Consider the following 25637-nt stretch of genomic DNA (forward strand, 5'->3'; position numbering starts at 1 on the left):
CAATTACATTAGTTCCTAGCGTTATCTTTGGGTGACTCTCGTGTTTGTCAATGTCTACAATAATCAGTCCCTGTGCTGCTAGTTCGACTCTACCAATTTTAATGGTCGCCTCTTTAAATCCGATCTGTGGCACGGGCTGACCATTGCTGGCGATGATACTCAAGTCGTCGTCAGGGTAGCGGGTTATATCCGAGTCATTCCAGTACTGCTTGAAGAGCACGTACGGGATGGTGGTGACCTGTGACCCGGTGTCCAGTAGGGCACTCATAGGGATGCCATCCAGTACCACAGGCAAGACTGGACGTCCTCCGACATATTTGTCGCGCCAGTTCGATGGGCCTGGTGATCTTTTTCCTGGGGGTTGGCCCTCTACCCCCAGGTTGTGCCAGTTTAAAGGACAGTACCTTGCCATATGTCCGGGTTGATTGCAGCGGCGGCAGATGGGTCGTCCGTCCTCGTTGTACCGGTCACTGGGTCTTCCTCTGTCCGGTGGGGTCCTCCTTGGTCGACGCCACGGGATGTTCTCCGGTCCGGATGCCAGCTGGATCTTCCCTGGAGTGGAAGCCTGTAAAGACTGCACAGTTCGGGTTAACGCAGCAACGCTTTTAGCTAGCTCTTGGACCTGATGGTGCAGGTCTGGAGCCGGGTCATTGTTCAAAGCCTGCGCATCAGCCCCTACAGGCCCTGCCGACAAGGGCGCCGCCTCCTGGTGGTAAGTGATAGCTGGGCGCCTGTGGGTCACAACGCCATCCGGTGCCGGTTCTCGGAGCACCCGGATGACTCTGTCCTTGAACTGTGCAAATCCCAGATGAGGGTCCTGTAGGGCCATTGCCCGCAACTGGGTTCGGTGGGCATTGCAATATAAACCCTCTATAAATTGTTCAGTCAACAGCCTGTCCTCGTCTCCCACGCCGTCAGGGTCGGTCTGCTTAACGGCTCTCAGGGCCTCTTGTAGGTTCAGGGCATAGTCCCTTATACTCTCATGGGCCCGCTGTTTGCACCCGTAGAATCTAAGCTTGATCTCGGCTGAGGTGCGGGTATCAAAGGTGTCCCTCAGCCGGGTTAGTATCCCTGCGACAGTCCTCCCCCCAGGTGGCCAGGACTTTACCTCCCTTCGGGCTGCTCCGGTTAATTGGGCCACCAGGATGCTCACTTTTTGCTCTTCTGGGAGGGGGTACACCTGGAAGAGGCTATCCAGCCTTTCTCTAAAGTCCTGCAGGGTATGTGACTCCCCTGAGTACTGGGGTAGCCAGGCTGCCCCCGGGATATAGGGCATGGTGAAAGGCATGACCGCGACAGCGGTGGCGCTGGCGGGGGCTGAAGCGGTGAAGCTCTCCTCCGTATCCGACATCCTTCTCCCCCCTAGTGGACCGTGGCCTACCTTGCGATGATCCTCTTCCGTAGGCCGCGGCTCCGCAGTGGATCGTCAGGGTTGAGGACCTTCCGTCGCGCTCCGGTGACGTCGGCGTCTGCTGGGCTCCTTCCAGGACCTTACGCAACGTCCGGACGTGAGGCGGGGCTTCAGTTCTCGCGGGCTTTTCGGAGTCCACGCCCCTCTTCTTCCCGCGCGGCGTCCTCAAGATGGCGTCCAACGGCGGGAAAACTCCACGGATGGCGGGAAGAAGGCTGAAGATGGCGCCGGATGGCGGGAATCTTCACAGATGGCGGGAAGAGGGCTGAAAATGGCGCCGGATGGCGGGAGTCTTCACCGATGGCGGGAAAACTTCACGGATGGTAAGTTTTAAAAGTCTCTTTTTCAGGCACGCAGTACCCGGTGGTTGCGGGCACGAAATCCTGCCGACTACGCCAAAGTTGACGCGCCCCTGGGCCTGCTGTGTCGCGCAGCGTCTCGCGCACGGGGGCTTACCCGGAACCGGATCAGATGAGGGTTGTAGTCTCCGAGTGGCGGGGACCCGGTCCGTGCCCAGGGAGTCAAACTCAGTGTGTGGCAGTCTTGATAGATGGTATTTGAGTGTCGACTACGCCACCCGTTGATTTGCAGCTATGGAGCTGCCGCTGCAGGGCAGACCGCTGAGGCCGGTGTAGAATTGTGCAGCGTGATAGTATAACCCCCAACGGGAGGGGTATGGCCTCAGGGCAGCCGACGTGGAAGATGGGGGTAGCAGGAACCACTCAGAGACGGTGCGGTGTAATTCAGGGTCTTTACTGGTAACAACGATAGACCCTCCCGGAGTACTTGCTAGCGAACGGGGCCTGGTCAGTCCTTGAGCAGATGGGATCTCCCCTGGCCAGGCGGAGTTGTAGGCCTCCCAAACTGACTGTACTCTTCTGGCTACCTTGCTAGAAGCGGATATAAGTAGCCCACGTCCCTGAGTGTACCGTGTGGTGCTCACCCGTATGGCCGGTGACTTGGGGCCTTCTGATGGCTTCCGCTCCACGATGGCGGTGCTGGTCCCACGCGTGTGACCGTGCCTTCGGGTTTCTGGGCCTGAGGACCTGAAATCCCCTGCCGGTCGGCTTCTGCTGCTGGGTAAGAGTTAGTCCCCACAGCCTTGGACGCCGGGTCCGGTAAGAAAGTTTCTCAGTCAGGGCGAGCTCTGCAGCTGCCAGCCCCTGACTCGTAGTAGTATTGCTCCTACTGAGCTTCTGCTGTTTCTTCCTATGACTGTTTCTCGTCTCTACTTCTTCTCTACTCCTAACCCTGCCTCAGCCCCAGGTTTATATAGGGGAAGTTCTTCCCCTCCCAAGACTGGGCAGGAGGTGTGGCATGCACAGGATCCCTGACCAAAGGACCTCCCACCTGCTCTCAGACATAACATTACATTACTGTGGGAAACCAGACCCCTGGGGTGCCACAATACCACGAGAGCACTGAGTGCCTGTGCTTGGTTTGAACAGTCATCTGTTAAGGGGTAGTCCTGGATTAGAATGACATGTAGTCTTTTTTCCAAAAACAGTAAGGTTGTGCGGTGTATTATAGCTCCGCTCCATTGAAGTGCATGTGACCTGGCCACAAGTCACACACAATTTATAGACACGCGTGGCGTTTTTGTTGGACGAAAGCAGCCATGTGTTCCTAATCCTGGACAACCACTTTTAATGCTTTATATTCAATAAAAAATAAATAACCGAGTAATTATGGATACTGTTGTGTATTCTGCGCATTGAAGTTGCTGCAGAAGAAGATGGCAGATGACATCAGAAGAGTGCGCACCTTGCATCCTACTCAGGAGAACTTGTCATTCACCTCCCACGTAATTCCTGTACTTATATAACGATCCGAGCGCTGGAGCGAGCGGCAGCACCCACTGCGCTCACTGCTTCGCTCATGAATATTACATGTACGCATACCTGGCAATTAGCCTTTAGTTATCTCATCTGGCCTTCATGGATATTAGTGACCCACTTAACCATGTTTTCTCGCTCTTCATTGACCCTTGAGCTGCCCCTCTTGGCATCACGTTATTTCATGGAGCTGATGAGTTTTCTGATTTTTGCTACAGAAAACAAAGTTTTTTGTTTTTTTTTCCTGTTGAAGAATTGAGGTAAATTCAGGTCATGTTTCAGGATGGATCTCTCAAATGACTAATTAGCGGCTTTTTATTCAGTACTTACTGCATTTTATAGCTGCGCAGTTACTTGTTTAGGGGCGACGACGTGAGTTGGTGCTGAATTACTGCTGTAAATGGAAATTCTACAGCGCGAACAAAAGCAAAAAAAAAAAATGTTTTCCTTCTGGTTCAGAAAGGCTTTGTGACCGTGTGCTGTAGAGGAGTGAATTATTAGGTTCATGAATGGTCTGTAGCCTAGGTAGGCAACCAGTAGATCTACAGGATGGCCTGACCCCTGTGACCCATAGATTACAAGAACGAGTCTTTGAGCATATCTGTTTTTTCAAGTAACTTTTCAAAATAAAGTGTCGTGTTTGATGAGGAATTTCTGATTATTTTAAGACATGTATTCTGAATGTTTTACTATTTTTCCCCTCTGCAAGCTATTTCTCTAATTTTTCGGTCCTTTCTGATCTAATGGGAGTAAAATAGCTGCTATGATATCTCCCATATACAGCATCCTGAAACAGAGGTATACCAACTCTTCTTTCTCTTTGTAGCACCTGTTCAGAATCAGGAACATAAAATACCGCAGCTTGGAGGATATTATTCAGCAGTACTGAGCTGTGTGGCTGTGAATCCAGCACTGTACTGCAGTTTAACAGTTGATTAAAGCTGCAGCCCAAGTCTGTGTCTTACTGTGTTGAGTGCTCCTCCATAGAGTATAATAAATAGGCTGTATAACATGACGCCTCATTGAGCTAGCAGTCTGTCTTTCTTTGACCATGAGGGAGTTGAGTTGTTTATTTTCCAGAGTGGACTGTGAATTAAGGAAGCAGTGGAGGGAAAAGAAGTGGCTCATAAGTGAAGAAAGAAGTAGATTCCTCTGGTATATTTTACAAAGTTTCTTATATTTGCTTGTATTATTGATTTAGGGAAAGTTGAAACAACAGTGACTATTAAAGTCCCCTGTGTGAATGGAGCAGTACAGTGCTGCTCTATAAATTGTGGAAGCGGTTTTCACATGCACTTCATCTACCACAGCAGTGAATGAAAGTGAGAAAATTAGTTATAGTGGTTTTGGAACAAAAAGCAATACTTAGGTTAGTGGTCAGTCTGCCATGATTTCACATGTAATTATTTGTGTGCACGTGCGCAATGCCTTGAAAATGTATTCAAACCCCATGAACTTTTCCAAATTTTTTCATTTTACACCCACAAACTTAGGGGTTTTGTGATATGCTAACACAAAATAGCAAGTATTTGCGAAGTGTAAAGGAAATGTCACAGACGGACAAGATGATGTTCTGCGGACGGCACAACACACGGATGCAACGGGATGATATTGATATAGGGGGGTGGAGGGCCCTAGCGGTAGGGAACAAGGGAAAGGACACCACCTGACACCAACCTATTGTCCCTAGACTGGTCCTACCCCCCCAACCCCCCACCCCACCCTGTGCGATCACATTTCTAAGCCCTCACTGGCCCTGGACTTAACCTGGCTAGTGAGCAGGCCAGCAAGACACTAGTCTCACCACTACAATAGGACAACACAAGGAAGGTAAGACAAACAATGGGAAGATAACACAAAATACACTTCGCTTTCCAGCAGGAAATTTCACCGCTGCATCGAACAACACAGCTTCTCCATAGACTGGCTCCTTCAAAGAGGTCAGCATAGAATGAACTATAACCTGCGGTCAGCTGATGGATCATGTGGCTATTTAAAGGGAGGTGGGAGTGGCACCAACCAACATCAGCTGACCATCCACAAAAGGCTGCCAGCAAGAGACTAAGATTATCCCTTGCTGGACAAAAAGGAAAAAACTGCATTTAAATTACAGCATACCCAGAGCTGCCACAAATTCCCAAATTATTTGTGACACTAAATGATCCATGGTGTTTTAAATATTTAAAAAATATAAATCTGACATTTTTGGACATAAATTTGTTTTCAGGCCCACTATAGTAGGATACCCCTGAATAAAATCCTGAGTGACCAATTGCGTCTAGCAGTCACTTAATTAGTAAATTGAGTCCACCTGTGTGTAATTTATTCACAGTGTAACCACAGCTGTTCTGTGAAAGCCTCAGAGGCTTGTTAGAGAGCATTAGGGTCAACCAGCGTCTTGAAAACCAAGGAACACTCCAGACAGGTCAGGGATCAAGTTGTGGAAAAGAGTAAAATGGGGTTAGGTTATATTATATATATATAAAAAAAAAATAGTCCAAGCTCTGAACATCTCACGGAGCACTGTTCAATCCATCATCCAAATATGGAAGGAGTATGGTACAGATGCAAAACTACCAATACATGGCTGTCCACCTAAACTGACATCCTAAGCACGGAGAGCACTAATTAGAGGAGCAGCTAAGAGGAACATGGTCTCTCTGGAGGAGCTGCAGAGATCCACAGCTCAAGGGGGAGGAGAATCTGTCCACAGGACAACTATTAGTCGTGTACTCCACAAATCTGGCTTTCATGGAACAGTGTCAAGAAGAAAGACATTTTTATAAGCAAGCAATAAGAATTCCCATTTGCAGTTTGCAAAAAAGCCATGTAGGGTGCACAGCTAGCATGTGGAAGAAGATGCTCTAGTCAGATGAGACCAAAGTAGAACATTTTGGGCTAAATGCAAAGTGCTATGTGTGGTGGAAAACTAACACTGCACATCACCCTGAAAACACCATCCCCACCATTCAACATGTGGGTAGCTAAATCATGCTGTGGGGATGCTTTTCTTCAACAGTAACAGGGAAGCTCATCAGTTGATAAGAGGGATGGAGCTAAATAGAGGGCAATCCTGGAGAAAAACATGTTGGAGGCTGCAAGAGACTTGAGACTGGGGCATAGGTTCACCTTCCAGCAGGACAATGACCATAAACAGACTGCCAGAGCTACAATGGAATGGTTTAGATCAAAGCATATTCATGTGTGTGAACGACCCAGTCACAGTCCAGACCTAAATCCCATTGAGAATTGGTGGTAAGATTCGAAAATTACTGTTCAGATGCCTCCATCCAATCTCACTGAGCTAGAGCTAGTTTGCAAAGAAGAATGGGCAAAAGTTTCAGCCGCTAGAAGTACAAAGCTGGTAGACACAGAACCCAAAAGACTAGCAGCAATAATTACAGCAAAAGGTGGTCCCACAAAGTATCGACTCAGGGAGGATGAACACAAATGCCAGTCTTGAAAATTGCTGTTCCACGACGCTCTCCATCCAATCTCACTGAGCTAGACTAGTTTACAAAGAAGAATGGGGAAAATCTTCATGCTCCAGATATGTAAAGCTGGTGGTGACAGACCCCAAAAGACTTGCAGCAGTAATTGCAGTATAAGGTGGTCCTTAAAGTATTGACTCGAGGGGCTGAATACAAATGCACTTCACAATTTTCAAATTTTTTTTTTTTTTTAGATAACCTCGTATGATTTCCTTTATACTTCACAAATACTTGCAACTTTGTGTATTATTATTGTTTGTCCTGATGAAGCATGTGTACTTCAAAACACGTTGACGAATAAAAATCGCATTCAAACCTTTTCGGTCTCCTAATGCATCCTGGACCATTGGCAATGGATAGATATCCGCTGGTTATGTCTTCAATTCTTATTTCACCCTCTGTTATATATATTATGCTCAGTATAACATCGTCACCTATCGTCATCGATACCTAAGATACTGCAATGCCCTGCACATGGGGTAAGCGACATAGTGAATCAGAAGAACTACACTACATTTCTAATTGGAGGTATTTGCCAATATTATTTCACTTGCAACATATTGCGATAGGATCTTGGTGAAGGGAATACATTAAGTCACAAGTGTTCTGCATCTTTTTCCATTAGATGTCTCAAAAAAAACTATTTACATGATCACGGTTTCCATAAGATTAAGCTCATCTGATGGCTGATGCAATGACAAACGGCAAAAAAGAAACTTAATCTAAAATACCGTTTTCAGCCTAAAAAACCCACTCCAAAGTGCTGACCGCTAGGTGTCTCCTTTCTGTCTAACTTGTTGTCCACTTTCAGTTGTCAATTGTCGGTTCCTGGCAGGAGCAACACTATGGATTACTGTAAAGCAAACTACATATTATGTATAACGCTGTCCCTCATCATTCGAGTTTGAGAAACTCCCAAGTCTTTATCTTGTGTCTTCTATGTTGAACATTGTACGGGAGTGAATACAAAGTGTCATGAGCAGCATGAAGCATCCACCACTCAGTGGTGCGGCCACGCTGCCAGCCTCCGAGCACAGAACTGACATAACATGTTTATGAGGATGATTAGGCTGAATATAGCGTATTTTGTTTGAGTTAATTGGATTTCTTCAGGTTTGTGGACATCTCTCTTTTTTTGCTAAAAAGATTACGGAGCAGCTAATTAGGGTTTTAGTGTATAATCCGTATGCAGAATACTAAACAGACCCGGTTCAGTCCAGAGACAAATTGGAGCATCGTGATTCTCGTGGTCACATCAGGCATTATATTTTCCACTTTTGATCTTTGTTCCCCAGACTTGGGATTTAATGTGCACAGCATTCCTGACTTAAGCAATTAGCCTGCGTATTAGTCTGTATAACTGAATTGTACGCTGTACAGTAAATGCAGTAATTTAGCCTGGTATAGACATTATTTCTCTTCCATGAAACACAATAGAACAATAGCTTGTCTGATTGTACAGACACACAGGATCTGCTGAGCAAATCTTATGCATAAATGGGCTATGAAAAATTGATTAAGTCATACACTGGGCCGGCTATTACCAAGAACGGTCTGGTCTACCGTTAAAGGGACCATCACAGAATCCAGATCAATTTATATATTAAATTACAGCGTTTCCAAAATGCCCAAAGGCCAGGTTTCCATAATGTTATATCACAGGTAACCAATTCATATATTGTGCTGATAGTGAGAAGACTGGATTCCTCTAAATATTAATGATTCCTAGAAGCCAATGTCCCTCAGTCACTGATAAAACAAAGCTCGAGCTGGAGATTAAATGATGAACATTATGATTTAGAAATGGCTTTTACAGTCCTGCTCTTTTATTGATATTTTCTGGGTGCATGTATAAAATATGCATTTTTTAATGCAGTGTTTTTTCTGCCAAGAGAAGCGTTTTTTGATACAGAAATGTCTGCAACAGATACTTGACGTGCATATACCCCATGTCCTTTATCTAGCTGCAAAAAAAAAAATAAAAGATACAAATCCGTCAGAGTTTCTGCCCCCTCTGTGATCAGTGTTAGGGGGGAGGTGGACGGGTTAGAGGGGAAAATATCTAAATTTTTTTGAAGAACAGAGAAATCAGGCAATAGACAAAAAGAGGAAAGCACATGGAGAGGAGAAGTACAGTATTGGAGCTTTGCTGGTACACGTGAAGACAGTAGCATCCTGGAGACACAGGTCATATCCAGCCTATATTACTGGGAGGGACACTCCAACAAGAGAATAATCTGAAACTTTGATCAGGTTACAAGCTTCATATCAGGGGATGCTAAAATGAATGAAAGGATGAAGATTGAAACTCAGTGCTATTTTATTGTCTAAATGTAACCACTAACAAATGAAAATAATTTTTTCCATGTCAAGGGTATCCATTGTCTTAAACACTTGCAAGGTGGCCTGAAAACATCTTTGACCTTCTGTATAAAAGAGTTTGAAAAACAAATTCAGCACAGTACCGACTGGCAGGGTAGACAAACTTTTGCACATGACAAACTTAATGCAGTTATTTTTGCTTGCTGTAAACAAAGCCCTTTGTCTGTATCAGTTTGTTATACATTTGTGATATTAATGCTACAGATGAGCAGAAAGATTCACCGGATCCTGGTCCAGCGGCCACGTTGGTACTCGGAGTCTGCCGGACCTGAGCCCTGTAAGCCTCATTCTGTTTGCTACATCTCCATCACCTATTCTGATTAGTAGATGTTAGCATTGTCATGTGAATCGAGCCACAATGTAATGATGACACACTGGATTATTAATCAGAAGCTGCACCAGGGACGCCCGCCGACAGTAGGTAGGTCACAGGGCTCTGGTACGCTGACCAGACTATTGACGTGGCTTCAGGACCAGGGGTCCGGTGGTGAAGCTCTGTTAAACTCTAAAAGGGTTTATTCCAAGATCTTATCCCGATATGTAGTAGGTATAATAATAATATTAGCAAATACCTCCAATTAGAAATGTAGTATAGTACTTCTGATACGCTATTTTGCTTACAAGGCATTGCAGAAGCTAAGTTATCCATGGTTACGACCACTAACAGCTAACTGTCACTGAGTGGTCGTAACCATGGATACCTAAGCTACTGTAATGCCCTGCACATGGAACTATGCTACATTTCTAATTGTAGTTATGTGCTAATATTATTACACCTACGACATATTGGGATAGGAACTTGGAGATGAAATACCAATTTCAAGCATTTATTTTCCGGAATTGTAATATTAATAGTGCATTCTTATGATTGGTTATTATTTGATTCATTAGGAGCAAGCTCAGTCTATTAAAGGGGCCTCTCCGGTAAGTGTAAGTCACCTTCATTGTTTACTAGGAACAACAGCTCCCTCCCTTTTCTAGTGTCTGTGCCTGGTACTGCAGCTTATTGTTACTCGGTCCCATTCGGGTCTGAACTGCAATATTAGAAGCAGTAAAATGTACAGGGCTAATGAAGGACATGTGACACTTGTTTGGGTGGCCTTTTCAATCAGCTGATCAGTGTGGTTGTTGATCGTCAGACCCCCACCGATCTGATAGTGATTTTCTATCCTAAGGACAGACCATCAATATTTTAATTCCGTAAAACCCTTTTTAAGTGTGGTCTCTGCAGAGGATTTGGCTTCACTTACATTAGACAAATATTGCTATAGATCAGGGATGTCAAACTGAAACACACAGAAGGCCAAAATGAAAAGCTTGGACAAAGTCGCGGGCCAGCCAGTATACAGTATAATGGGCCCCATTTAGTCCTCCATACAGAATGGGCCCCATTTAGTCCTCCATACAGAATAATGGGCCCCACATAGTCCTCCATACAGAATAATGGGCCCCACATAGTCCTCCATACAGAATAATGGGCCCCACATAGTCCTCTATACAGAATAATGGGCCCCACATAGTTCTCTATACAGTATAATGGGTCCCACATAGTCCTCCATACAGTATAATGGGCCCCATTTAGTCCTCCATACAGAATAATGGGCCCCACGTAGTCCTCCATACAGAATAATGGGCCCCACGTAGTCCTCCATACAGAATAATGGGTCCCACGTAGTCCTCCATACAGAATAATGGGCCCCACGTAGTCCTCCATACAGAATAATGGGCCCCACGTAGTCCTCCATATAGAATAATGGGCCCCACGTAGTCCTCCATATAGAATAATGGGCCCCACGTAGTCCTCCATACAGAATAATGTGCCCCACGTAGTCCTCCATACAGTATAATGGGCCCCACGTAGTCGTCCATACAGTATAATGGGCCCCACGTAGTCGTCCATACAGTATAATGGGCCCCACGTAGTCGTCCATACAGAATAATGGGCCCACATAGTCCTCCATACAGCATAATGGGCCCCACGTAGTCCTCCATACAGCATAATGGGCCCCACGTAGTCCTCCATACAGCATAATGGGCCCCACGTAGTCGTCCATACAGTATAATGGGCCCCACGTAGTCGTCCATACAGTATAATGGGCCCCACGTAGTCGTCCATACAGTATAATGGGCCCCACGTAGTCGTCCATACAGTATAATGGGCCCCACGTAGTCGTCCATACAGTATAATGGGCCCCACGTAGTCGTCCATACAGTATAATGGGCCCCACGTAGTCCTCCATACAGACTAATGGGCCCCACATAGGGGTGGCTGTTCTGGTGTCGCGGGCCAAATATAATCACCCTGCGGACCAGATTTGGCCCCTCAGGCCGGAGTTTGACTTGTATGTTCTAGGTGATTTATACAACTTTGTTCCTTTTCCTGCACTTTTATTATATTGTCTATACAGGAATCTGTCTGACTTGGTTGATGTATATGTGTATCCGCTGCAGAACCTCTTGTAATCAGGAGATGCTGCTGCGGATTGCGTGGCCTGGCCGGTCACTATTACTTCTATCCTTCCTGGACAGTAATTACTACAAAGCCGTTAGCGGTAACTGGCAGCCAGTCCGTGGCCTCGCAATCTGCTGATACCGTTTAGTTTGCAGGTTGAGAGCTCTGCAGCGAGTGAGAATGGCTGTAATTTATTGTCAGATTCCTAATGTTCTGGCCCCCTGCGGAGCGAGTGTTGGAGGAGCGCTGCAGGCAGGTCATGCTCGGGAAGCGGAGTGGGTACTGTATGTACCAGAAATCTCCATGGAGGATATTATTGCTGGCTAAGCATCTTTTTCTCCTTTTTGGAAGCGATGGAAGATCTGTGTGGTTATGGGATTATGTTAGTGAGATCCTCCGGTACGAGCGCTGCTTCTCCTGGATAACAACGGCATCTGCGCTGTTTACAATCCTATATTCCCAATGAGGAGCAATCTGGAAGAGCCTGTTGCCATGGTGACAGAAGCCCGGGTATAATAATGGAGTCCAGATATGCTAAGCAGTGGCTCGGGGCCCGGCTCAGCTTTCTTATTCATTTAGGCCTTTGATGTGTTATTAGACAATCAGCAGACTGATGTTATGCTGGGAAACGGCATGCCGGTATTTCTGCCCTGCAGATCGCTGAGTATGGTGAATCTCCTCCTTATCGCTGCTATACAAGGTGTTTTCTCACAGCGTCAGTGCTGGAGCAGAGCTGTGTTTGCCAGCTGGAGCAGGTGACAATACAAATAAAAAAAAATTGTGCCTTTTTTCCCCTGTATAAAATATGGATGATTTTTCATGCTTTAATGTGAATTTAGCCTTGTGCTAACACATTTGCTGCATGCAGTTTCTCACTACCAGCGGCTTTGTGCACAAGTGACACCAGGGATGGCACAAGATTATAAAGACTTGGACCAGATTCACAATCATCAACGAGCATCCGCACAAGAATAAAAGCCACATCCATCAGTCATACAGTTCCTTGAAAAAGTGTTCATACCCCACAAAATTTTCTACAATTTTTCATCTTGCACCCACAAAATGAAATGTGTTTTATTGTGATTTTCTGTGATATTCCAACATAAAGTAGCAAGTATTCGCGAAGTGCAAATAAAATGATATATGGTTTTCTAAGTGTTTAAAAAATATAAATATGAAAATTTGACATGCATGTATATTTAGCTCCCCTGAGTCAATACTTCTGTTGGACCATCTTTTGCTGCAATTACTGCTGCAGGTGTTTTGGGGACTGTCTCTACCAGTTTTGCGCATCTAGAGGCTGAAACTTTTGCCAATTCTTCTTTGCAAACTAGCTTCAGCTCAGTGCGTTTGGATGGAGGCATCTGTGAACAGTAATTTTCGAGTCTTACCATTAGACTGTGACTGGGCCATTTACACACATGAATATACTTTGATCTAAACCATCCATTGTAGCTCTGACAGTATGTTTAGGGTCATTGTCCTGCTAGAAGGTGAACTTGTACTCAAGTCTTTTGCAGCCTCTAACTGGTTTTCCTCTAGAATTGCTCTGTATCTTGCTCCATCTTCCTATCAACTCTGACCAGCTTCCCTACCCCTTCTGAAGAAAAGCATCCCCACAACATGTTGCTGCCACCACCATGTTTGATGGTGGGGATGGTGTTTTCAGGGTGATGTGCAGTGTTAAGTTTTCTGGCACACATACAGTTAGGTCCAGAGATATTTGAACATTTAACGTATCTTCATGATTTGGGCTCTGCATGCCACTACTTTTGATTTAAAATTAAACAACTGATATGCAATTCAATTGTAGACTTTCTAGTTTACTTAAAGAGGTTGCACAAAAGTATTCTGTGAAACATTTAGAAATAGCAATCATTTTTCTACAAAGCCTCCTTGTTTTAGGAGCTCAAAAGTAATTGGACAAATTATCTTTACCATAAATAAAATGTTCATTTTTAATACTTTGTAGAGAATCCTTTGCTGGCAATGACTGCCTTAAGTCTGGAAGCCATGGACGTCACCAAATGTGGGGTTTTGACCTTTGTGATGCTTTGCCAGGCCTTTACTCCAGCTGACTTCTGTTGTTTGTTAATGGGTCTTTCTGCCTAAAGATTTGTCATAAGCATGTGACATGCATGCTCGATGTGGTTGAGATCTGGCGATTGACTCGACCATTGCAGAATATTGCACTTCTTTGCCTTAAAAATCCCCTGGGCTGCTTTTGCAGTATGTTTTGGGTCACAGTCCATCTGTACTGTGAAGCGCCGTCCAATCAACCTTGCTGCATTTGGTTGAATCTGAGCAGAGAGTATAGTCCTGTACACTTCAGAATTCATCTGGCTGCTTTTGTCTTCGGTCACATCATCAATAAACACTTGTAACCCAGCGCCATTGGAAGCCATGCCCATGCCATCACACTGCCTCCACCATGTCTTACAGAGGATGTGGTTTGCTTTGGATCTTGAGCCGCTCCAAGTCTTCTCCACACTTTCTTCTTCCCATAATTCTGGTACAGGTTGATCTTAGTTTCATCTGTCCAAAGAATGCTTTACCAAACTGGGCTGGCTTCTTTAGATGTTTTTTTATGACATCTAATATGGCCTTTCTATTTATAAGGCTGATTAATGGTTTTCACCTTGTGATGAACCCTTTATATTTGCTCTCATGAAGAAGACATCTCTTTATGGTAGACTTAGATACTGAAACACCTACTACCAGGACAGTATTCTTCACTTGGGTGGATGTAGTGAAAGGGTTTTCTTCACCATGGAAAGGATTTTGCGATCATCCACCACTGTTGTCTTCTGTGGATGTCCAGACCTTTTGGAGTTCCCAAGCTCATCAGTGCCCTCTTTTTTGCAGAGTGTACCAAACCATTGATTTGGTTACTCCTTAGATTCCTGCTATCTCCCTGATTGATTTCTTCATTTTTTCAGCCTTATGATGTTCTATTTTTCTTTTATTGAGAGTTCTTTTGACCGCATGTTGTGGATTCACAGCATCATCTGCCAAATGCAGATACAACACCTAAAATCAGCTCTAGACATTTTACCTGCTTAATTGATGATGGATTAATGAGGGAAAACCCATGCAGCCCATTAAGGAGCTTTTGGGATTATTGTCCAATTACTTTTGGTCCTTTTAAAAAGAGGCAACTACATATTAAAAAGCTGTAATTCCTAAACCCTTTTCCCTCACTCCAATTAAGATATGAATACCCTCAAATTAAAGTCTGCACTTTAAGCCCATTCTGATTATATAACTGTAACTTGAATACTTTTTGGTAAACAACTAAAATGCCAAAACTTGTCACTGTCCAAATATTTTTGGACCTAACTGTAGCGTTTTGCCTTTAGCCCAAAGAGTTCTATTTTGGTCTCATATGACCAAAGCCCCTTCTTCCACATGCTTGTTGTGTCCCCTGCTTTTTGAGAACTGCAAATAGCGACTTCTGGAGACAATTGGTCACTCAGGTTACAGGGGTCTGAATAAAAATGCATGTCACAATTTTCAGATTAATATTTTTAAAATATTTAGAAAACCATGTATCATTTCCTTTGTGTTAGTATTTCACATAAAATTCCAATAAAATACATTTAAGTTTGTGGGTGATAAAATGCGAAATAGTTCACAGGGTATGAACAACACATTGTATATCTGGTAGGCTTTTTCCTTTTTGAAAGTGTCAAAAGAAGCCCTTTGATCTTCATTCTTTTTTTCTTCACCCCTCTTCCCTCTTTTGGGGGCAGAGGGATGTAGAATGTGGAGCTGATAAAAGGTCAAGTAAACACTTCAGTGTGCCATTTTAGCATGAAATATTTTCCTAATCCCTGTACTAGGACGGCCTTGGGAGAGCTTCTCAGTTGACTTTAACACAAGATGACAGTTCTGGGCTTTGGTTTTCACTTTGAAATCTTTTTTTCAATGCAGCATTTTTGCATTAGAATTTCAGATGATAAAACTGAACTGCTACAGACACATAGGAGACATTTATACAATATTACTATGGCCATGACAAGTGCTGGGTATGCAGGAAACAACGGTGTTTCCAAAATTGATTGTACTAATGCATGTCCGTAATGCCTCATTCACATGTCCGCACTTCAAGGGAATCTGTCAGCAGGTTTTTGCTATGTAATCTTAGCACAGCATGGTGGAAGCGCTGAGACACTGATTTCAAAGATGTCACTTATTAGGCTGTGAGCTGTTTTCTCTTGATAAAACATGAGCCCTGGTCCGACCGTACCCCTTCTCTGATTAGCAGCTCATTGTCCATAGAAAGCTGTGGTGTGGGCGGGGACAGCTATCTGAGCTCTGCTGCATCTAAAAACTCTGTGTTACAATTGCACCACCCAGTAAACTAAATGATACATCGCTGGAATCAGGGTCTCTTTTCCCACATTACGCTGCTCTCAGATGAGGTAGCAAAAGCCTGGTGACAGATTCCCTATTATACATGCACGTAAAAAAATGGTACAGGTGTCATCAGAATTCTGGATCAGTGTGTCATCAGTGTATGATCTGTGTCTGTTTTTACGATCAGTCATCAGTGTTTTTCATGAATGGATAAAGAAATAATTGGATAAATAAATTACAAAGCTTCTCCTATCCTTTGCAGTATTAAATGATTGAGGCCATCCGTGTGTTGTACATGTTTTTCACGGACTCGTAGACTTGCATTGGCCCTTGCCATCCATGATACCGGAAAAAACACGGACATGTGAATAGCACCAGAGATTATACTGTGTGTGTATGTGTTGGATACAACATGGACGATTGAATTGGGCCTAAGGGCAAGTCGCAGGACCACCAGGCACATGTTACTGCAACCACATCACTAATGGAAATACAAACCTTTTGTGTAGAGTTGATCACTTTGCACAGATAATAAACAGCCATGGATCAGTTTGTGTGTTTTATCCTGGCAGTTATAGAAACTGCTTTGTGGAAGTGATTCTTAAAGTGAATCCGTCACATTGTACTTGGTATCCTCTTTGCAGATAACATGTCATCGATGGTTTTCTGGGAAAAGAATCAGTATAACTTGTAATTTACCAATGTAAAGTCCTGCCCATTCTATGTTATGGAGTCCAGTGGGCGGTGCTACTCACTGACCATCAGCTTCTCTCCTTGCTTACTCCTACAAGGCAGGAAGTCGGTCACTGATTAGGACCGCCTACTGGACTCCAAAGCTCGAATTGAGCAGAAATTTAATTCAATATAATTTTGTGGGATAAGAGTCAAGATAACGTATATCCATCTTCTCAAACCCTCCTGCTCTGCAGGTTTGGCCGATGTTTGCAGGATGTGACCATTCACATTAGACAAAGTGCAGCTAGCTATTCATGCTTTTATGCATCTTTTCAGCGAAACCCTAAGGTTGATACTAAAATCACCAGTTCTACCATCGTTCTCTCTATTAAAGGCAATGGGAGGGCCAACGTTTGCTAGAGAACTAACCCGTCCGAGCTTCATTACTGTGGTTCCTATGCAAAGCTATCTTGGTATCTTCAGCATGCATGATGCAATTTTACAATGCAGCTCAATACAATTAGCATCCAGCAGCCTCCTCCACAGAGACCGGGAAAGATTTTTACTCTGATTGAATTAACTCTTTAGTTGCAGGCATTCCAGCCTAATTTAAGTAGGGCAGCATGATATGTAGTCGATAGGTATTCGTCACATACACGTGGAGGGTAGAGCCTTCCCTGGCATCTGTAATCGAGCAGTGCCATGATTGTGATTCAGCTTATTGTATGTGGGTGTTGTTGAATAACTCCGTGCCCGAGGTGACACTTGTCATGACTTGACGGCCAGCGTTCAACACCAGTTCTCCTAATTCGATGTCAGATGATTGGTAATGCAGAAGGATTGTCAGGAAAAGTTACATTTGAATTTCTAACCAGAAAAAATATCATAGATTAACTTTAATGCCATGAAATTATGAGGGGTTGAACTAAAGACAGATATCTGTATCTAGCAATAGTTGAAAAGGGCTGTGACTTTTCTAGAGTTCGTCCATATTACTGAACAAGACATACATAGCCCCCGGAGTACTGATCTCTGTAGTATACAGATTGGTTAGTGGCCATGCTTGGCTCCATTGATTGCGTTTTGTCAGACACTTCCATAGATAATTGGATGCAACATGACGTGTATATTGACTTTTTTGTAGATACAGCCTCTGGTTTGACTATAGACATCGCTGCTGGACTCAAAATTAATTTGCTCTGTCTGTTGCACCAGGGTTGTTGTTGTTCCCCAGATGCCCATTTGAGAGTCCATTCTTTGTGAACCAATGTATCAGGCAACCCAAATTTTTTTGACTGTAAATGCATTCTATCAAATCAGCAGTAATGAGTGGCATTACTAATGGACTCATGGGTGTGTCTGGATCCCGCTGCAGTACTCCTTTACTTTATACCAACGAGCCTCCACACTGCCCAACACTGAAGATGGTCCTACAAATTAGACTACAGTTCCTGAAAATTGAGGCTTTTCAAGCATAAAATAAAATTTGCGATTGAGCGGTCATTTTAGCCAACTGAAGAAGGGTTCACATTACATTATGCTCTCCATTGACAAGCCCACCAGGGGATTCCACCTGAATAATTGAAATAGAATTAAGATGTGTCCCCCGACTTATCTTTTCATGTGAATGAGCCAAATGGAGTCTAAAATATGAAACTTTGGGAACATCAGCCTGAATCAACGATGAGATGGGTGTATCTCTAAAGGCCCCCCCATATAAGTTGTGCGAATCCGCTGATTTGAGGGGATCATCCAACTAATGTGTATGGGAACCTCATGACTGTCCCCCGATGGCTGAACGTTCATGTTTTGGGGACGATAGCTGCTGGGCGAACTATTGAATGTACAATACAGACCAAAAGTTTGGACACCCCTTCTCATTTAAATATTTTTCTGTATTTTCATAACTGAAAATTGTACATTCACACTGAAGACATCAAAACTATGAATTAACACATGTGGAATTATATACTTAACAAAAAAGTGTGAAACAACTGAAAATATGTCTTATATTCTAGGTTCTTCAAAGTAGCCACCTTTTGCTTTGATGACTGCTTTGCACACTCTTGGCATTCTCTTGATGAGCTTCAAGAGGTAGTCACCGGAAATGGTCTTCCAACAATCTTGAAGGAGTTCCCAGAGATGCTTAGCATTTGTTGGCCCTTTTGCCTTCACTCTGCGGTCCAGCTCACCCCAAACCATCTCGATTGGGTTCAGGTCTGGTGACTGTGGAGGCCAGGTCATCTGGCGTAGCACCCCATCACTCTCCTTCTTGGTCAAATAGCCCTTACACAGCCTGGAGGTGTGTTTGGGGTCATTGTCCTGTTGAAAAATAAATGATGGTCCAACTAAACGCAAACCGGATGGAATAGCATGCCTCTGCAAGATGCTGTGGTAGCCATGCTGGTTCAGTATGCCTTCAGTTTTGAATAAATCCCCAATAGTGTCACCAGCAAAGCACCCCCACAGCATCACACCTCCTCCTCCATGCTTCACGGTGGGAACCAGGCATGTAGAGTCCATCCGTTCACCTTTTCTGTGTCGCATAAAGACACGGTGGTTGGAACCAAAGATCTCAAATTTGGACTCATCAGACCAAAGCACAGATTTCCACTGGTCTAATGTCCATTCCTTGTGTTCTTTACACCAAACAAGTCTCTTCTGCTTGTTGCCTGTCCTTATCAGTGGTTTCCTAGCAGCTATTTTACCATGAAGGCCTGCTTCACAAAGTCTCCTCTTAACAGTTGTTGTAGAGATGTGTCTGCTGCTAGAACTCTGTGTGGCATTGACCTGGTCTCTAATCTGAGCTGCTGGTAACCTGCGATTTCTGAGGCTGGTGACTCGGATAAACTTATCCTCAGAAGCAGAGGTGACTCTTGGTCTTCCTTTCCTGGGGTGGTCCTCATGTGAGCCAGTTTCTTTGTAGCGCTTGATGGTTTTTGCAACTGCACTTGGGGACACTTTCAAAGTCTGCCCAATTTTTCGGACTGACTGACCTTCATTTCTTAAAGTAATGATGGCCACTCATTTTTCTTTACTTAGCTGTTTTTTTCTTGTCATAATACAAATTCTAACAGTCTATTCAGTAGGACTATCAGCTGTGTATCCACCAGACTTCTGTACAACACAACTGATGGTCCAAACCCCATTTATAAGGCAAGAAATCCCACTTATTAAACCTGACAGGGCACACCTGTGAAGTGAAGACCATTTCCGGTGACTACCTCTTGAAGCTCATCAAGAGAATGCCAAGAGTGTGCAAAGCAGTCATCAAAGCAAAAGGTGGCTACTTTGAAGAACCTAGAATATAAGACATATTTTCAGTTGTTTCACACTTTGTTGTTAAGTATATAATTCCACATGTGTTAATTCATAGTTTTGATGTCTTCAGTGTGAATGTACAATTTTCATAGTCATGAAAATACAGAAAAATCTTTAAATGAGGTGTGTCCAAACTTTTGGTCTGTACTGTATATGGCCAGCTGTAGACTAGGTGAGACCTGCAGACAGTGTAGTAACAGATCAGAGCATTGCCCAAACAAAACTGAGCTATAAAGTATCTAAGGAGTAAGATGTGATGCTAATAGCAGGGGAAAGTACTTCAGCTACTGATTTATATGTAGTTATTGAGCTTCTAACTGGACAGATAGAATGGATGCCAACAGAAATCTGCAGTGACATTTCTGTAAAAATGGTGGAACAGAATAGCGTTGGATACAGATGCTGGTGTGTGTTTATTATCTGTATTCGTTGTTTAAAGCATACGTGTCAAACTCTGGCCCGTGGGCAAAATCTGGCCCTCAGGGTAGTTTGTATGTATGAAGAACTGTGATGCCAATATTACTATATGGAGGACTATGTGATGCCCATATTGCTGTATGGAGGACTGTGTGATGCCCATATTGCTGTATGGAGGACTGTGTGATGCCCATATTGCTGTATGGAGGACTGTGTGATGCCCATATTGCTGTATGGAGGACTATGTGATGCCCATATTGCTGTATGGAGGACTATGTGATGCCCATATTGCTGTATGGAGGACTATGTGATGCCCATATTGCTGTATGGAGGACTATGTGATGCCCATATTGCTGTATGGAGGACTGTGATGCCCATATTGCTGTATGGAGGACTATGTGATGCCCATATTGCTGTATGGAGGACTATGTGATGCCCATATTGCTGTATGGAGGACTATGTGATGCCCATATTGCTGTATGGAGGACTATGTGATGCCCATATTGCTGTATGGAGGACTATGTGATGCCCATATTACTGTGCGGAGGACTATGTGATGCCCATATTACTGTGCGGAGGACTGTGTGGGGTCCATTATACTGTATGGAGGACTTTGTGGGGTCCATTATACTGTATATTGGTTGGCCGGCGACTTTGTTCAAGTTTTTAAATGTGGCCCTCCGTATGTTTGTTTGACATCCCTGGTTTAAAGGGAATCTGTCACCAGTTTTTTGCTACCTCATCTGAGAGCAGCATAATGTAGGAAAAGAGACCCTGATTCCAGGGATGTATCACTTAGTTTACTGGGTGCGGCACTTTTGACATAATTAAAAGTTTTTAGATGTAGCAGAGCTCAAAAATCTGCCCCCGCCCACACACCACAGCTTTGTGTGTATATTGACAGTGAGCTGTTTATCTCAGGAGGGGGCGTGGTCAGACCAGTGCTCACAAGAGCATCAGTCTGGGCAGTGAGGATCTCTTCCTGATAAAATATTTGTTGTATGGAAACACAATCTACATTCCTAAAATCTGTGTCTCAGCCCATACCTCATGCTGCTCTCAATTACATTGGAAAACCCCCCTGATGGATTCCTTTTTAACCCCATTTTGTCTGGCCTATGATGTACATAATATTGATGGCCCCCTATAAGTAGTCGTGGTTGGTGATGTCGCCACTACAGCATACCCTGTGGCTTGTGTGTCCTGTTTTTGGTGGTCTTCTTGACTGATGTCTTAGCGTCAGTAAAACTTTCTTTCTTCCACTGGTAGTTGGCTGTCAGCTAGTTTCCCTGTAATCCCAGGAGCTGACCATCACCCCAGTCCTGTAAGGACCATGGAGAGCTCCGAGAGCGCTGTTGCATGTTGTAGAGTGAGTCCTGATGATACCAGATATTTGGGATGCTGCCAGCTGACTAGACAGAGAAGCAGTGTCAGCCGGAGCCTTTGCTTTGTAGGAAAGCGTAAAACCAGGCAGTACAATTCAGTCTCCACCGTACTGCTAAGTGGAATCAGATAGTGCTGCTCCCATATCCATCATGTACAGTTCCACTAGCCTTTTCCATCCTCCCTGAGGTCCCCGCCCCTGCACACTCTTACAGGCATCCCCAAGAGAGCCCCTTGTGCCGGTAATTGACCGGCTTCTGGCCCAAGGACCCCCTCCCCTCCTACCCCTCACATCCAGGCTCATCTCTCAGACGAGCAGATATACTGACAGGGGACTGCTCTCCAGCTCGCTCTTTTCCGTTTTCACCCATGGATCTGCTGTGTGCAGTGGAGATGGAGTGACTGGATCAGCGGGAGCTGCAGTGGAGAGATTGGATGGATTGCAGTGGGGGAGTCTGCAGCTGCCGCACTCTGCACAATTAATGGAGTGGCTGCAGGAGCCGGGTGAGTGGGGTCCCTGCATGTGCTGCTCATTCTTCTCCGCATAGGATTTTTGTCAGGGCCACGATGTCTTAGGAATCTTTTGTTTACCTCTTCTTGTCATTTCCTAGATTTCTTCGCCTGATTTTTAGGAGGCTTTTTGTGTAAACTGAGGTGACCTCTCCTCCGGCCCCTTTATCCCCCAATCAATCTTTGTTCAGTCAGTGGCATCAATTGGAGTTGATGGGACTGAAGCATTGTGATGGCTAACAATACAGTTCTCCGTGCTCTAGTTATGTCTCTCCAGTTGGTTCCTGGAGGAGAGCGATGTCTCGCTAAGTGCCCCCCCCCCCAATGGGTTGTAAACAGTGACTGTATTTCCGTTCTGCAGCGATGTATGGTGACGGTATCACTACAAGGCCACATCGTTATTGATGGCCATTGCATGGAAAGTTGTGTATGTTTGCCTCTGTCCCCAGTGCCCTTCAATCTAGGGGACTTGTGCTTCTGGATAACTTGTATTGATTGACGTGTATGGAGGAGGAGATGCAGCATGGTTAGTGACAACTGATGAGCACATAACATACGAGACCTGCCGGTATGGTGGTACCGTGGTGATCCAGCATGGTGTGCTGACCCGCCATTCCTCATAATGACCGCAACGTTTCTTTTCCCCATACTACTCCCAGCTGACACACGCAGATAAGTGTCCTAAATGACAGAACAGCCGGATCCGCTATGTCTAATGATTCACAATTTACACTAGTGACCTGATCACTAATGTCCTGAGACTGCACCTACTGCACTGCCCAATAAATATCTACAGGAACTTTATCCATAGCCTATCCATATCGCATAGGGAAAGGTACTGCAAGAGACTGTATACAGCATTGTGTGCTTTTATATAGATCCATCTATGTATAATGTATATATATTTTCATGTATGGATCCATATAGACACAGGCAAATGTGTGCAAATAAATGCTCACACTTAAATTATATTTAGCTATCTATGTATGTATTGTGTGTGTGCGCATGCATGTATATGTAATGTGTGCGTGTGTGTAGAATATATGTGTGAGGGTATGTGTATATATACTGTATGTTTATACAATGTGTATGTATATTTGTGATTAAGTATAATGTGTGAATACATAAGTTTGTGCGTGTGAATAGATATATATGTACACTGTGTGCAGAATTATTAGGCAAATGAGTATTTTGATCACATGATACTTTTTATACATGTTGTCCTACTCCAAGCTGCATAGGCTTGAGAGCCAACTACCAATTAAGTAAATCTGGTGATGTGCATCTCTGTAATGAGGAGGGGTGTTGACTAATGACATCAACACCCTATATAAGGTGTGCTTAATTATTAGGCAGCTCTGAAAAGTCCAAAATTGTGAGATGTCTTGCAGAGGGATGCAGCAGTCTTGAAATTTCCAAACTTTTGAAGCGTGATCACCGAACAATCAATCGTTTCATGCCAAACAGCCAACAGGGTCGCAAGAAGCGTGTTGGCCAAAAAAGGCGCAAAATAACTGCCCATGAATTGAGGAAAATCAAGCGTGAAGCTGCCAAGATGCCATTCGCCTCCAGTTTTGCCATATTTCAGAGCTGCAACGTTACTGGAGTATCAAAAAGCACAAGGTGTGCGATACTCAGGGACATGGCCAAGGTAAGGAAGGCTGAAAAACAACCACCTTTGAACAAGAAACATAAGATAAAACGTCAAGAATGGGCCAAGAAATATCTTGAGACTGATTTTTCAAAGGTTTTATGGACTGATGAAATGAGAGTGACTCTTGATGGGCCAGATGGATGGGCCAGAGGCTGGATCAATAAAGGGCAGAGAGCTCCACTCCGACTCGACGCCAGCAACGTGGAGGTGGGGTACTGGTATGGGCTGGTATAATCAAAGATGAACTTGTGCGACCTTTTCGGGTTTAGGATGGAGTGAAGCTCAACTCCCAGACATACTGCCAGTTTCTGGAAGACAACTTCTTCAAGCAGTGGTACAGGAAGAAGTCGGTATCGTTCAAGAAAAACATGATTTTCATGCAGCACAAAGCTCCGTCACATGCATCCAACTACTCCACAACGTGGCTGGCCAGTAAAGGTCTAAAAGAAGAAAAAATAATGACATGGCCCCCTTGTTCACCTGATCTGAACCCCATAGAGAACCTGTTGTCCATCATAAAATGTGAGATCTACAGGGAGGGAAAACAGTACACCTCTCGGAACAGTGTCTGGGAGGCTGTGGTGGCTGCTGCACGCAATGTTGATCGAAAACAGATCAAGCAACTGACAGAATCTATGGATGGAAGGCTGTTGAGTGTCATCATAAAGAAAGGTGGCTATATTGATCACTAATTTTTGGGGTTTTTGTTTTTGCATGTCAGCAATGTTTATTTCTAAATTGTGTGCACTGATATTGGTTTACCTGGTGAAAATAAACAAGTGAGATGGGATTATATTTGGTTTTTATTAAGTTGCCTAATAATTCTGTACAGTAATAGTTACCTGCACAAACAGATATCCTCCTAAGATGGCCAAATCTAAAAAAAAAAACACTCCAACTTCCAAAAATATTAAGCTTGGATATTTCAGTCTTTTTTTGTGATTGAGAACATAGTTGTTGATCAATAATAAAAATAATCATCTAAAATACAACTTGCCTAATAATTCTGCACACAGTGTATGTAATGTGTGGTTGAGTATGTGTGTGTATATCTGTGTTTGCATATATATATATATATATATATATATGTGTGTGTATATATATATATATATATATATATATATATATATATATATATATATATATATATATATATATATATATATATATATATATATATATATATGTAGGTGTGTGTGTGTATGTATAAATGTAAGTGTGTTGACCTCACCATGATCTAATTTGGATCTAGTGGGTGAATGTTTCCGTCATTAGTTTTGATTTAATAAAGCCCCAATCCCCGGAGAGATTGCTGCAATGTAACGCATGCTTTGTTGTGTAATCATAGCTGATGTTGCTCTGGAGATCACACTTCTCTTTGCCTTCTGGTGGTTACATTTCAGGCGGGTGTATAACCACAGAGAAGGGGATGGATTTCTGTATAACATCTCCTTAGAGGCTATATGCAGTTGGGCGCCCCTCACTGGTCATCTACTGCAAGTACTGTAGATAAATCACAATTTTGTATGGTTAGTCTTAAGAGTTATCTCCTTTTTCCTATAAGGGTTTAGTATTTAAAAAAACTTTCCCTGCCCTCCCCTGGTCCAGCGCTAGTCTCCACTGCTGCTCCCTGTGTCTGTTGTTGTCCACAGCACTGATGTCACGTTGACTGTGCTGAAGACAATAAATGAGCTCAGCGGCTCTGCCGATGTAGATGGCGCGAGCCGCTCAGAGCCCCTGAGGTCAC

At 43.9% G+C, this 25637-nt stretch overlaps 1 protein-coding gene across 3 annotated transcripts in view; it reads left to right on the plus strand.

The window, feature by feature from the left end:
- The window catches only part of ABR (ABR activator of RhoGEF and GTPase), a 424780-nt gene that overhangs the window by 135062 nt on the left and 264081 nt on the right, over window positions 1-25637 (plus strand). The window contains exon 1 of one of the 3 annotated variants that reach the window (XM_073667985.1): window positions 22008-22230. The exons of the other annotated variants lie outside the window; for them this stretch is intronic. Coding sequence (XP_073524086.1) covers window positions 22209-22230 — 22 coding nt within the window. The 5' untranslated portion in view covers window positions 22008-22208. Of the gene's footprint in view, window positions 1-22007; window positions 22231-25637 lie in introns of those variants that run through there. 3 annotated transcript variants of the gene reach the window in all.

This window comes from Phyllobates terribilis, unplaced genomic scaffold (genome assembly GCF_046119375.1).
Source record: "Phyllobates terribilis strain yellow unplaced genomic scaffold, ASM4611937v1 Scaffold_2__4_contigs__length_985480577, whole genome shotgun sequence".
Taxonomy (NCBI): Eukaryota; Metazoa; Chordata; class Amphibia; order Anura; family Dendrobatidae; genus Phyllobates; species Phyllobates terribilis.